Genomic DNA, 11,159 nt, shown 5'->3' on the forward strand with positions numbered 1-11,159 from the left:
TCACATCCAGTACTTCTCTTTATTGGTATAAAAGCCCACTGTGGACAAAACCACATTCTCAGCCCTGAGCCTGATGGCAATTTCTACTTCCCAGTCCTGTAGCACATCCTCAGGGCTGATGCCCCTCTGAAAAATCCCTCTCCAACCCTGGGAGAGGGCAATGATCCACTGGAATGGTCCCCTGAACCCCACCCCCCACCCCAAGCTGTGCTGGCACCTGATGCAGGGTGACTTATCATCCTGAGCCCTCAGCCACTATCCAGCCAGGTCCATGTCTGCCAGGCATCACAGGCACCATCTGCCCAAACCCTCCTCCTGCCCTGGGTAGCTTCAACTCCCTTCTGCCCCCCCATGCCAGCTGCCAGCGGTGCCCTGCACCTTACCACCACCCTACCAGCTTCCCCTGCCCTTTCCCTACCCATGCTGGGATGCCGGCTCACTGCAGCTACCGCAGTCCAGCACTGGGGCCACATCTCCCAGCACAGCAAGCCTGGGCAAAGAGGTGGGGAAAGTAGCACCACAGCGTTTGGCCCCAGCCCAGAGTGTGACAGTGCTTTGCAAGGCTGCTTCCTCTGCCCCAGGGGGGGAGGAGGAGGAGGAGGAGGAGGAGCAACATCTCCCTCCAGCACAGGGGACAGCACATCTTCTGTGGTGGGGGAAGAAGCAATGGGTTTCTTTGGGCTTGGGCCTCAGGCAGTCCAAGGTAACGTCCGTCCCAGGCAGGCTAACTCAGCCTTCAGTTGCAGCACGGCAGGGCCAGCAAAGCCGAGTCCCCCAAACAGGGCTGTTCCGCGGGGGCTCCCAAAGGGGCAGAGGAGCGAGCCAGCCCTGGCGACGACAATCTGCTGGCTGCTGCAGCGGGGTCGGAGTGCCTGCCCCACAGGGCCAGGCCGGTGTCCCCCATTCCAGGAGAAAATATATTGCAGAAAAGGTGATGGCCGCTCTCGCCGACAGAACGGAGGGGAGGACAGGGTGCAGCTGGGGACAGGAACATCCTGCAGGGCCTCAGGATCCTGGCTGGGGGCTGGCTCCACTCTGTAAACCTATAGGAACAAAGAGAGGGGTCGGTTTTCACCAAACTTCTTACCCCATCCATTTCCCATAGGAGAGGCAACAATCCAGCTAAGGCCCCAAACTGCAGTTTCCTAACCTGTCTGTGGCAGCAAAGAGGATCACATCCTCGCTTCAGCCTCTGATTGAGACAACCCCCTGACCCCCAGCACTGGCCCAGCTCCTCCCAGGTAGCCCAGAAGGGACCAGCCCAGCCAGCTACCAAGTCCCCGTTATGGAGCAGGACTTACAGAGCAGGAAACGACGCACGTTCTGGGCAGATCCCCCTGAGAGCAGGTAAGCCCAGGTGGCAGCGACAGCCATCAGCACGTAGGAGGGCACCAGGCTGCCCACGTACAGGGGGTTGCAAAACGTCTGGGGAAGAGAGGCAGGAGAGGGAAGTGGTGAGTGGGCAGGAGAGGGGTCTCCCAAGCCCTGGCCATTGGGCACAGCCATCATCATGTCCTGCTCCTCTCTCTTCCCCCTTGTGCAGCGGCTCTGGTGAGGGGCTGGGATGGGGTTGGCACACGTGGCAGCATCACAGCCCATGGCCTTGCTGAGCCGGTGGAGTACCAGGGCAGGGGAAACCTGCTCCAGCCATTTGCCTTTGTCAAGGGCTCATCCCGTGTGGGGCTGGTTCCAAGTCCCCAAACACCAACAGCTTTGCTGGTGTCAAAGGCTGTTCCTCCCCGGGCATGTGGACCATCACACACCAAAGCCATCCTTGAATACTGGCCCCTGGCACACGCCTCCGCTCCCTGCTACTCACCGATCCCGAAACAGCAAGGTGCATGACAACAACAGCAGCGATCTCCCACCAGCGCCGGTTCTCACAGCCATGGAAAAAGAGGATCCCCCAGAAGGTGTGAAGGAAAATCAGCACCATGGTCATAAAGGCTGCAGGGAGCAGCACAGAAGGGAGTCACAGGAGAGTCACCCGCCCTGACCTGCGGGCTTAGGCTGGATGGAGAGGAGCCAGGCCAGGGAAGAGGAGTGGTGGCACTGCTGGGCTGAACTAGTAAGCTCATGGGTACACTCCGAGTGTGGGAGGGATGGGGGACAGGAGCAGGGAGGGTAGCAGGGCACAGAGAGAAGGGTTTTGCACAGAACGATGTTGCAGGTGGGGGCTCTAAGGGGCTAAGAAGGGTATGGCGAGTGGTAGTGAAGTGCAGGACGAAGGGGAGAGGACAGGGGGTTAAGCCCATCGCTCATGGAGCTGCACATCTCTATGATGGGGCGCAGTGGAGGTGGTGGACATGTGGGAGAAGGGTCAGGTCTGTCACTCACCCGAGGTCAGGAAGTAGAGCTGCGAGTCCCCATAGATCCCCACGGTGCCAGGCCCTAACGCGTCTGCCAGGAGATTGATCATGGAGAAGGCACCACTCATGAGTCCAAAGCCCACGCCAGCCACTGCCAGGACAGAGACACTGTAAGGCCCTGAGCCCGTGGCTCCTGCAGCCTCCCAGGGCCACCCGCACCCAGGCATCCCCCAATCCCTCAAGACACCCAGCTTGCTTCGGCATGAGAAACCTCTCTTTCCTCTTGGCAAGAGGCCCAGAGCTGCCCTATGGCCCAGGTTCACCCTGTGGGGCCACCTCTGGCTTCACTTTTGGGGTGCCCCGCTCTGCCTGCCACTCACCATATGCCATTTGCTGGATGGAAATCGGGGAGCAGCCATCTTCGCTGAGGGCCACCAGCCCTTCAATAGCCTTCCTGCGGAGGGGAGAGCATGTTGGCGCACAGCACAATACAGCACAGCACAGCTGTAGCACCAAGGACCAACTGGGCAGCGAGCCAGGATTTTTATCCTGCATCAACCCACCCTCTTTGTAATCTCGCAAAAGGAAGGGTGCAGCCGTGACACAGTTGGGTCTCTGACAGACACCTGACTTCATGCTAAATGACACTGCTATTGACTGATTGATTGACTGGCACTTTGCATATCACTAGAACACAGCAATAAACATTTATGACTTGGCTGACAAATCTCAGCAAGGAGTGCTGATCGAGGGCATCAGGATCAGCGCTCCTGTGTGTTCCCAACACTGAACTGGCAGCAACTGCAAAAACCACCATGGAGAGTATCTGTGGGACCTCTCTAATTGCCTGACAAACCATGCACACAAAAAACACACATTAGTGAAGCCAAATACAAACATTTTCCACATAGGAAGATGAATGCAAGCCAACCCTATAGACTAAGTGTAGGGGAAAGCAGAATGCTGTGGGCAAAATGGGCAGCATCCCTGCAGGAGGCTGCAGAAAACAGTACTGGTGTGGACACAGGAGGCACACACCTATGAGACTGCACCCGGTCTTTGCATCTGTATTTTTATAAGATGTTGAAAAAATAGGGAGGGTGAGAGAAGAGCTCAAAGAGCTAGAAAATTTGCTTTGGGGGAGAGATTCGGGAGCCTGGCCTGATAAACTTCATCGACTCTGGTAGGTAAGGAGAAATACCAAAAGCCTCTTCAGCCTGGAGGAAGAAAGCAGCACTAGAAGTTGCTGGACTTCTGCAGAATGAAACACTAATGGCTTATGTTACAGAGAGTAATCCACGGATCTCTGCCACCCTCTGCCTTCCTGGCTCCAGCAATGCCTTGCTGCAGGGAGTGGTGTGAGCTCACATACCATCCACTGGCTGAACAACTGGCGCTGCTCCTACAGACACCCCTACCAGAGTCCGAACCTTTCCGGAGTCCCTTGTCCCCAGGCTATCACCCTTTCCCTGCCTTTCTCTTGCTCCCAGCCCTTCCTGCATGCTTACTCCCTGCACCACACTACGCCTGGGGAATGGCTGTGTGCAGCCAGGTGGCAAGGCAGGTACCGCTGGGATCCCAGCATCGCCTCCCTTTGTCCATCCGTGCTGCCCAGGGCAGCATCCGCCTGTCCCAAAGCACCAGCGCAGCACGCGGCCTGCAACGCATGCTCAGCCCGGCAGGCGGCAAGGATCCCTGCGCTCCCGCCCGGCAGCACCCAGAAAGCCAGAGATTTTCTGAGGCTAGGCCTAGACTTTGCCCTGGGCTGGCCAGGACGCGGAGCAGGGGGCAGAGGCAGTTACCGACGGTGAGGCACCAGCCCAGCAACAACGCCCCGGCACGGCCGCGCTGACTGTCCTAGTCTCCGGCGCGCTCCCCTGCTGCAGGAGGGAGGCTGAGGTCACACCGGAGGCTCATTGCCGAGGGGCTGGGCCCAGGTGCGGACTGCGCCACGGGGCACGGAGGATGCAGGCCCAGGAGTCAGGGCTTGCTTTGGTGCGATGCTGTGCTCCAGCACGCCTCGCTGGCATTCCCGCTCCCTCCCCTCAGAGGGATTCACTGGCTGCCGGTACCACCCCGGGGCTCTTTATCTCAACCCCGGAGCTGGGCACAGAGCAGCTGGCAGGGCTGCCCTGGCTCAGGATCCGGCCCCAAAGGAGACACGCCTTGTAGGAGACAGCTAGGCCCCGAGGGCTGGCCTTCCCGTCACAGAAATGTAGGGCAGAGCCAGGAGGTTCTGGGGAAGACTAGGCTAACACCCAAGTGCAGGTTGCTGGAACAGCTCCTGCTGGCCTTGACACCTGCAAAGCAGCTTTGCTACTTAAGGAAGGGGCAGAGCGATTCCTAGCAGAACAGCTCATATCTCTGGGCCTGATGGGGCAGAAACTCCCATGAAAACCCTGGCCTAAGGCCCCTCTCCCTGCCCCAGGGACACGCAGCATTGCAGGCATGGTCCTCCAACGGTGCTGCCCCGACTCCTGGCCACGCAGTGCTGATCCTGACCAAGAGGCCTGGCCGATGGTGAGGGACTGTCCCTGAGCCCCCCCAGCACATCCAGATTAATGTTTCTCAGCTCAGGGGGGACGAACCACTCTGGCCATGTTGTCACCACCCCTCAGGAGGGGAGTCAGCAAAGCATCTTGAACCTGACCCCCAAACCTGAAGATGACAGAGAGCTGTCAGCAGAGGCACTGCTTTGGGTCTCTTGCCCACAGACAACACTATTACACAACTCATTGCCACTTCCCTAGGCCTCAGCCATTTAGCTCTGAGGATAACACGGGGCGTGACGCTGGCTCACAAACAACGTGACACTGTACCAGCCAAGACAGGCACCTCAGATGAGGCAGAGCCCTGAAATCACCTCCAGGCTGTTCCTGCTGAAACAAAGAGACATCCCTAAGAAAAGAACAAGACTTGCTGGAACATGGGGGTAGATCCATAACCCTTCTCCTTCATCCACAAAGCAAGGCAGAAGTTTTTCTGTCTGGCATCCCCCAGGCATTTGTCCAAGCTATGGGAGCACTTTTGAATCTAGTCAAAATAGCCTGCTGGGAAGGCAGGACAGAGAAGATGTTACACATCCTGTAACAGCTTAAAGTCACACCCTCCCTGTCCTGAATTAAGGGAGACAATGCCAGCCAGCTCAGGCATCAGTCCTCCAGACCTTAGAGTTGCTCTTCTCCACTACCAGAGCTATACTCGATCTTAATGGACTGACCTAGCTTTGACACAGAGATTTTAGCTATAAGAGTCTTAGTCTCCTAAAAAATGCTGATTGAGATCCTGAGCAGAGCGCAGGCGCAGGATGCAGGGATGAAAAGGCAGGGGAAGGGCAATATCACTCCATTCCCAGATTCTGGGACCAGCCCAGGGTTCACTGAGGCCCAGGGTAAATTCAAGCTGCCTCTCTGGGTATGGCCACAGGGCTCCAAAGGACATCCCAGCAGACAGGAAGCACTGACATCCTCTGGCCATGCCACAGCGAGATGGCAAAGCCCAGGACCAGTTGGGTCACAGGAGAGCCGCCTCCTCATGCCAGGCTAATGCCACATCCCTTACCTGAGGAGTTTGTAGTAGAGAAACCGGAAGGCCTCCTGCAGCAGCACGGAAAACATCACCCCAAATATCAAGAGCCCCTTCTGCAACTGTTCATCATTGGGGTCACTGGCTTTAACAGCAATAAACCAGATGAGGGAGGAGAGCAGCAGTGAGACCAACCAGAAAAAAGCCCTGAAAGAAAGACAGAGAGGCTGCTAAACAGAGAACATTTGCCCTGGACTCCAAGGAGACAATTCCTGCCTCGGGCAAAACATCTTCTTTCTGTGCCCAAGCAGTGCAGACAGTGCCTGGTGCTGGGGAAACAGCCTGCACATCTGCAGGTGGATCAGCTGGTGTACATCTGTGGAGATCCCTGGCTTTGCACCAGGCGAGGAGGTGTCTGCGCTGGGGATAAACACTGTCCTGTGCCAAGAGGCTCCTGTTGGGGCCAATACACACTTTCTGCTGCGGGCCTAAGTTGAGTGGAGAATACAGTCCCCGCCTGCTCCAGACAGAAGGGCTGCTAGAAAGCAGCAAGTGCCTTTCTCCGCAGGGCTAGGTTCATCCTTCAAGGAGGCCAGTCCTGCACTGTAAGGCATGTTTTACACCTGCATCAAATAGGTGCATGAAAAATTCCCAAGTGCAGCGCTTTGCACAGAGGTCCCAGGGGCCGGGCAGGTTGCACCTCAGCCAAGAGCCTGCTCCTCGCTGCCCTGACATGGTTGTCTTGCCTCTTGGTTGTAACACTGCCAGGACACGCGGACACGCTGACCTGGTTCCCTGCCGCCCTCTGCCCTCCCCGGGACTGCCCTGTGCCAAGCACGGACATGAAGGACTCCCGCCACGGCTGTGCTTGGCCGCACAGGCCCCAGGGAAGCACAGGCACCCAGAGGCACAAGGAAGGGGAGAGGTCTGTTGGCACCCCACCACCTCCCTGAAGGGTCTGCCTGGGTCGCAAGCAAGGTCCTCAGGGGTCACCGAAACCACAGGAACAGGCCATGCCTCTCCTCTGCTCATGGCACAGCAGAGGCCCCACTGCAGGGGACGTCCCCACGGCAAGGATCATGGGCAGGGGATTCCCAGCGCCATTCCCAGCCCAGGAAGAGACGTGCCCAGTGGGACACCCCAACCTGAGGGTCTTGCCCCATCCGCTCGCCAGCAGGGCATGCACCGACCTCGCCTCCACCACCACATCCAGCAGTGGCAGCAGCCACATGCCCGGTCGGGGGCAGAGCTGCCTGGCACAGGCTCCCCACAGCCCGCAACGCCCCGGTGCCCACCTGCAGCCAGCCTGCATGTCACGGTGGCTGTGCCAGCACTGGTGCCATGCCTGTGCGACTGCCATGCCAGTACCACCACTGTCCCCCCACAGTACCAGTGCCGGTGCTTTGCTTGTGCGCTTGCCACAGTGGCACCGGTGTCCCTCCCGTGCTGGTGCTGATGCTGTACCCTGCTATGCCTGTGCTGGTACTGGTACCAGGCTGTGCCTGTGCCCTCCATGACTGCTGGTACTGGTGCCAGGCCAGCACCGGTGCTCCTCCTGTGCTGGAACCAACACCAGTCCATGCTGACGGTGGTACCAGTGCTGTGCCTGCACCTCTCCTGGTGCCTCCAGTACCAGCACCTCTGCCATGCCTGTACCGGCACCAGTGTGGTACTGGTACCAATGCCAGTGCCATGCCCATTCTGCTAGGGGTAGGGCTGGGCTTGCACCCATCCTGTGCTAGTACCAGTGCCCCTGTTGTACCTGTGCCAGGACTGGTACCAGCGCCACACTGATACTGGCACCAGTGCCACGCCTGTACTGACTGTGGTACCAGTGCTGTGCCTGCACCCCTCCTGTGTTGGTACTGGTACTGGTAGTAGCACCCCTGCCATGTGCACACTGGTACCAGTAGCAGTGCTGTGCCTGTGCCCCTCCTGTGCTGGTACCAGTACTAGCACCCGCAGTGTGGGTACCGGCAGCGGTGCCCTGTCATGCCAATGCTGGTACCAGACCCACTGCCAGCACCTCGTCATGTCTAGACTGGGACCAGCACCAGTACTGGTGCCACTGTCATGCCCATGCTGGTACCAGCACTGCAACCAGTGACCAGTGCCAGTACTGGTGCCACTGTCATGCCCTTGCTGGTACCAGTACTGCTACCAGTGACCAGTGGCCTGTCATGCCCAGAATGGTACCAGTACCAGTGCCCCTGTCATGCCTGGACCGGTACCAGTGGCAGGACTGGTGCCCCTGTGATGCCCATGTCGCTACCAGTACTGGTCCCATTGCCAGCACTGGTGCCCCCGTCCTGCCTTGGCCAGTCCCAGTACTGGTACCGGTGCCCTTGCCATGCCCAGGCCGGTCCCGGTCCCGGTGCCAGGGCCAGGGCCGGGGCCGGGGCCGGGGCCGGGGCCGGGGCCGGGGCCGGTTCCAGTGCCGGTGCCGGTGCCGGTGCGGGCGGCAGCGCGGCGCCGGGCCGCGCGGGCCCCGTGCGGGGCGGGACTGACCCGGCGATGAGGATGATGATGCGGAGCGGGTCGCGGGCGATGGTGAAGAGGAAGAGGCCGAGCGCCGGCCCGAAGGCGATGAAGGTGCAGCCGAAGAAGACGGCGAGCGTCATGGCGCCGCCGCGGACCGGACCGGGCCGGACCGGACGGACTGGACCGAGCCGCTCCGCCCGGGCCGCGCCGCGCCGCGCCCGCCGCCCTTCCGGGGCCGCGTGACGTCACCCCGCCGCCGCCTGCGCGCGGCGCCGCCGCCGGAAGGGCCGCGCGGGGCGGGGCCACGGCGGGGCGGGGCCCTCACGGGGAGGGGGGAAACGGCCGCGCCCCGGGGGGGAGGGAACGGCCCCGTCCTGGGGAGGGGGGAAACGGCTCCGTCCCGGAGGGGGGAAGCGGCCCCATCATGGGGGGGGAAACGGCCCCATCGGGGGGGGGGGACGGGGGACAACACACGCTCAGTGCAACTTCGATTTGGGGCAAAATGCCAGGGCAGTTTGTAGAGAAGTTAATTCCCAAAGGAACAAACCCGCGCGGGGTGCCTGGGGCCGCCAGTGTTATCCTCCGGCCGTGTTTCCCTCTGGCGGGACCGACAGGTCGGTAATGCTGGTTTACAGGCCGGGAGCTTGGCTCCGCGCGGCCCCGAAGAAGCCGGCGCCCTGTAAAATGCACAAAACGCAGCGAACGGCTCAAAATCCTCCCAAGCTGCCGGGGGCTGTGAAGGCAGCGGGGATCGTACCGGAGGGAGGGCCTGGGGGCCGCGGCGGTGGGTGTTCGGGGTTATAAATGATCCTAGAAACGACCAGCAGGAAGTTTCGGAGGCGGTACGAGGAAGAGGACGCAGACAAGAGGCATCGGAGCAATGAGAAAGGTGGAAACGGAGCCAAGCTGAGAGAGGCTCCGGGAGTTTAATTCAGTGTTACGTTATCGAAGCCCCACGGCTGCGAGCACTTCTGGGAGACCTTCAGGCCCACAGACAAACAAATCCAAAGGTCGAGCGGCAGCGCCGGGCAAACACGGCGCGAGAGGGAGGGAGGGTGGAGGCGCCTGGGCCTGCGGTGCCGGCTGGATCAGTGCCGGCGAAGCACAGAGACAGGAGTGCGGAGCAAAGCAGTGATCTTCCAGGGAGATGTGAACGGTTAAGTTCAATAGATGGTCAAAACCAGGAGGCCTGAGCAGCTAATGGGGAAAACAGCGTGTGTGAAAGGGCTCTTTGTCCCGGCCGCAGAAGGCGAAGGACGCCCAGAGGCTTGGCGCTGGCGCTGGGCGCACCCTGATAGGGGCTAGAGAGCAGTTTGTTTGCCGTGCGGGGTGCTGCTCGCTGGGACGGGCTCCCTGAGAAGAGGTGGTTTTTGCGCTCTTGTTCCTTTTACAGCCAGACAAACCCGTGTCTGAAAGGTGCCTTAATCAAACGGATTAATGGCTCAGCGCCGAGTGACTGGGTGATGTGTGGTGGCCTGTGTGACACTCATGGGTTAGCATGCTCTCCCCAGGCCTGGGAGCGGTGAGCCCGGGGCAGAGAGAATGGTGCTGCCCTGCGCTCCGTGTCCCACCAGCACGGCTCTGCCCTAGTCCCGGGCAGGGGGAGACAAGGAGCTGGCAGCAGACACCCCCCCACTGTCCTGCCACCGATGCCCTGAGCACCATCCCTTGCCCTCCAGCGCAGCCCAGCGGATCTCCCACCCCAGGGAGAAGAATGGAGAACGGGGCAGAGGCACGGGGTGGCTGAGCACCCCGTGCCAGGGGAGTCCTTTGCCCTGCAGGAGGCCAGGGATAAGGTCTTCAGAGCCACGGACCAGAGGCGCTGGGCCTGGGGAAGGACTGGAGGCCAGCAGCACCTGGGCAGGAAAGAGATGCAGTCTCACCCTCCTCTTTTCCTGAGCTACAAGCAGTACAGCAAGTAAAGCAAAGCAGATAACAGGAGTGATCCCTGTCAGCAGCTTGTTGGGGTGACGGCCTGGCTCATCAAGGGGTCAGTGTGACTTATGTTTCCTGGCAGCATGAGGCTGTGCTTTTAGAGGGATATCCGCCTGTTGGCGTGGGACAACAAGGCTCGGTGCTAGTCGTGGAGAGGCCCAAACCAGAGGGCAGAACTAGATCATGACTCTTGGACATCTCCAGGGGAGCCCCCTCCCTTTTTGGTGTCAGCGAGGAGACACATCCTGCTACTCTTCTCTTTGTCTAAAGGAAAAAGGAACAAACCAGGAGGAAACTTCCTGAGCGCTTCAGGAATTGATTGCCTACTGTATTAATATCTGCTCATTTAGATTAAACAGCTGTCCCTGAGGAGATGTTCAGTGCCTGGTAATAGAAAATAAAACCAGAACACAGGGAAAGCAGCTAGCTGCAGACCTGGAGAAGACACTGATAAGCAATAGTGTGCACACGTGTGTGGACACACACTTGTATATGTGCTTAGAGTGTGTCATTAGTGTGAACCATGAAACAGACTCCATGGAGAGGTCAATGCCTGCATGGCTTCCCAGGTGCCAGGCAGGTAACATGCTGGTTATGGTAGGGGACACACTAGTGACATATTGCTATCAATGTGCTCATGATCGAAGGATGGTCAGTTTGGACTTTGAGTTTCCTCCCTTAAGGCTGTGCATCACTCACATGCCGAGGAAGAGCCGGAGATGTGGGAACGCAGCCCGAACTATGCACATTATCACTCCCAGCCCTCCAAGGCCAAGGAGGGCATCCTTACAACTGCACTACCTGGCCCATGGCGAGGCCCACAGCCTCCATGAGAACAAGGCAGGGGGACCCTCCCACCACATCTCCTAGCGTCCATACACACCCGCAAGGACTAAGCACACTCATCCA

General features: G+C 59.4%; 1 protein-coding gene across 2 annotated transcripts; it reads right to left on the reverse strand.

Annotated features, from left to right (window-relative positions):
- Positions 1-8,551, reverse strand: LOC106499504 (gamma-secretase subunit Aph-1b-like). 2 transcript variants are annotated; one of them, XM_067315965.1, is made up of 7 exons: positions 8,343-8,551; positions 5,871-6,041; positions 2,690-2,763; positions 2,338-2,460; positions 1,820-1,947; positions 1,302-1,425; positions 918-1,043 (listed from the first exon to the last, which is right to left on the reverse strand). In XM_067315965.1, exons 1-7 carry the CDS (start codon positions 8,453-8,455, stop codon positions 1,006-1,008), a joined length of 771 nt encoding a protein of 256 aa, XP_067172066.1. In that variant the 5' UTR covers positions 8,456-8,551; the 3' UTR covers positions 918-1,005. The 2 variants fall into 2 exon arrangements, with proteins under 2 accessions (XP_067172065.1, XP_067172066.1); XM_067315964.1 differs by lacking the exon at positions 1,820-1,947 and having other exon boundaries at positions 1-1,043.
- Positions 8,552-11,159: the final 2,608 nt, after the last annotated feature.

The sequence above is a fragment of the Apteryx mantelli genome, chromosome Z (assembly GCF_036417845.1).
Source record: "Apteryx mantelli isolate bAptMan1 chromosome Z, bAptMan1.hap1, whole genome shotgun sequence".
NCBI classification, from domain to species: Eukaryota; Metazoa; Chordata; class Aves; order Apterygiformes; family Apterygidae; genus Apteryx; species Apteryx mantelli.

Bases quoted from the DNA above. Each gene is read 5' to 3' on its own strand.
- LOC106499504 (XM_067315964.1), bottom strand. From the start codon at position 8,455: ATGACGCTCGCCGTCTTCTTCGGCTGCACCTTCATCGCCTTCGGGCCG. The intron at 6,042-8,342 runs GTCAGTCCCGCC...TCTTTCTTTCAG, and splicing joins ATCATCATCCTCATCGCCGG to GGCTTTTTTCTGGTTGGTCT. The intron at 1,426-2,337 runs GTGAGTGACAGA...TCTCTTCCCCAG, and splicing joins GCTCTACTTCCTGACCTCGG to ACGTTTTGCAACCCCCTGTA.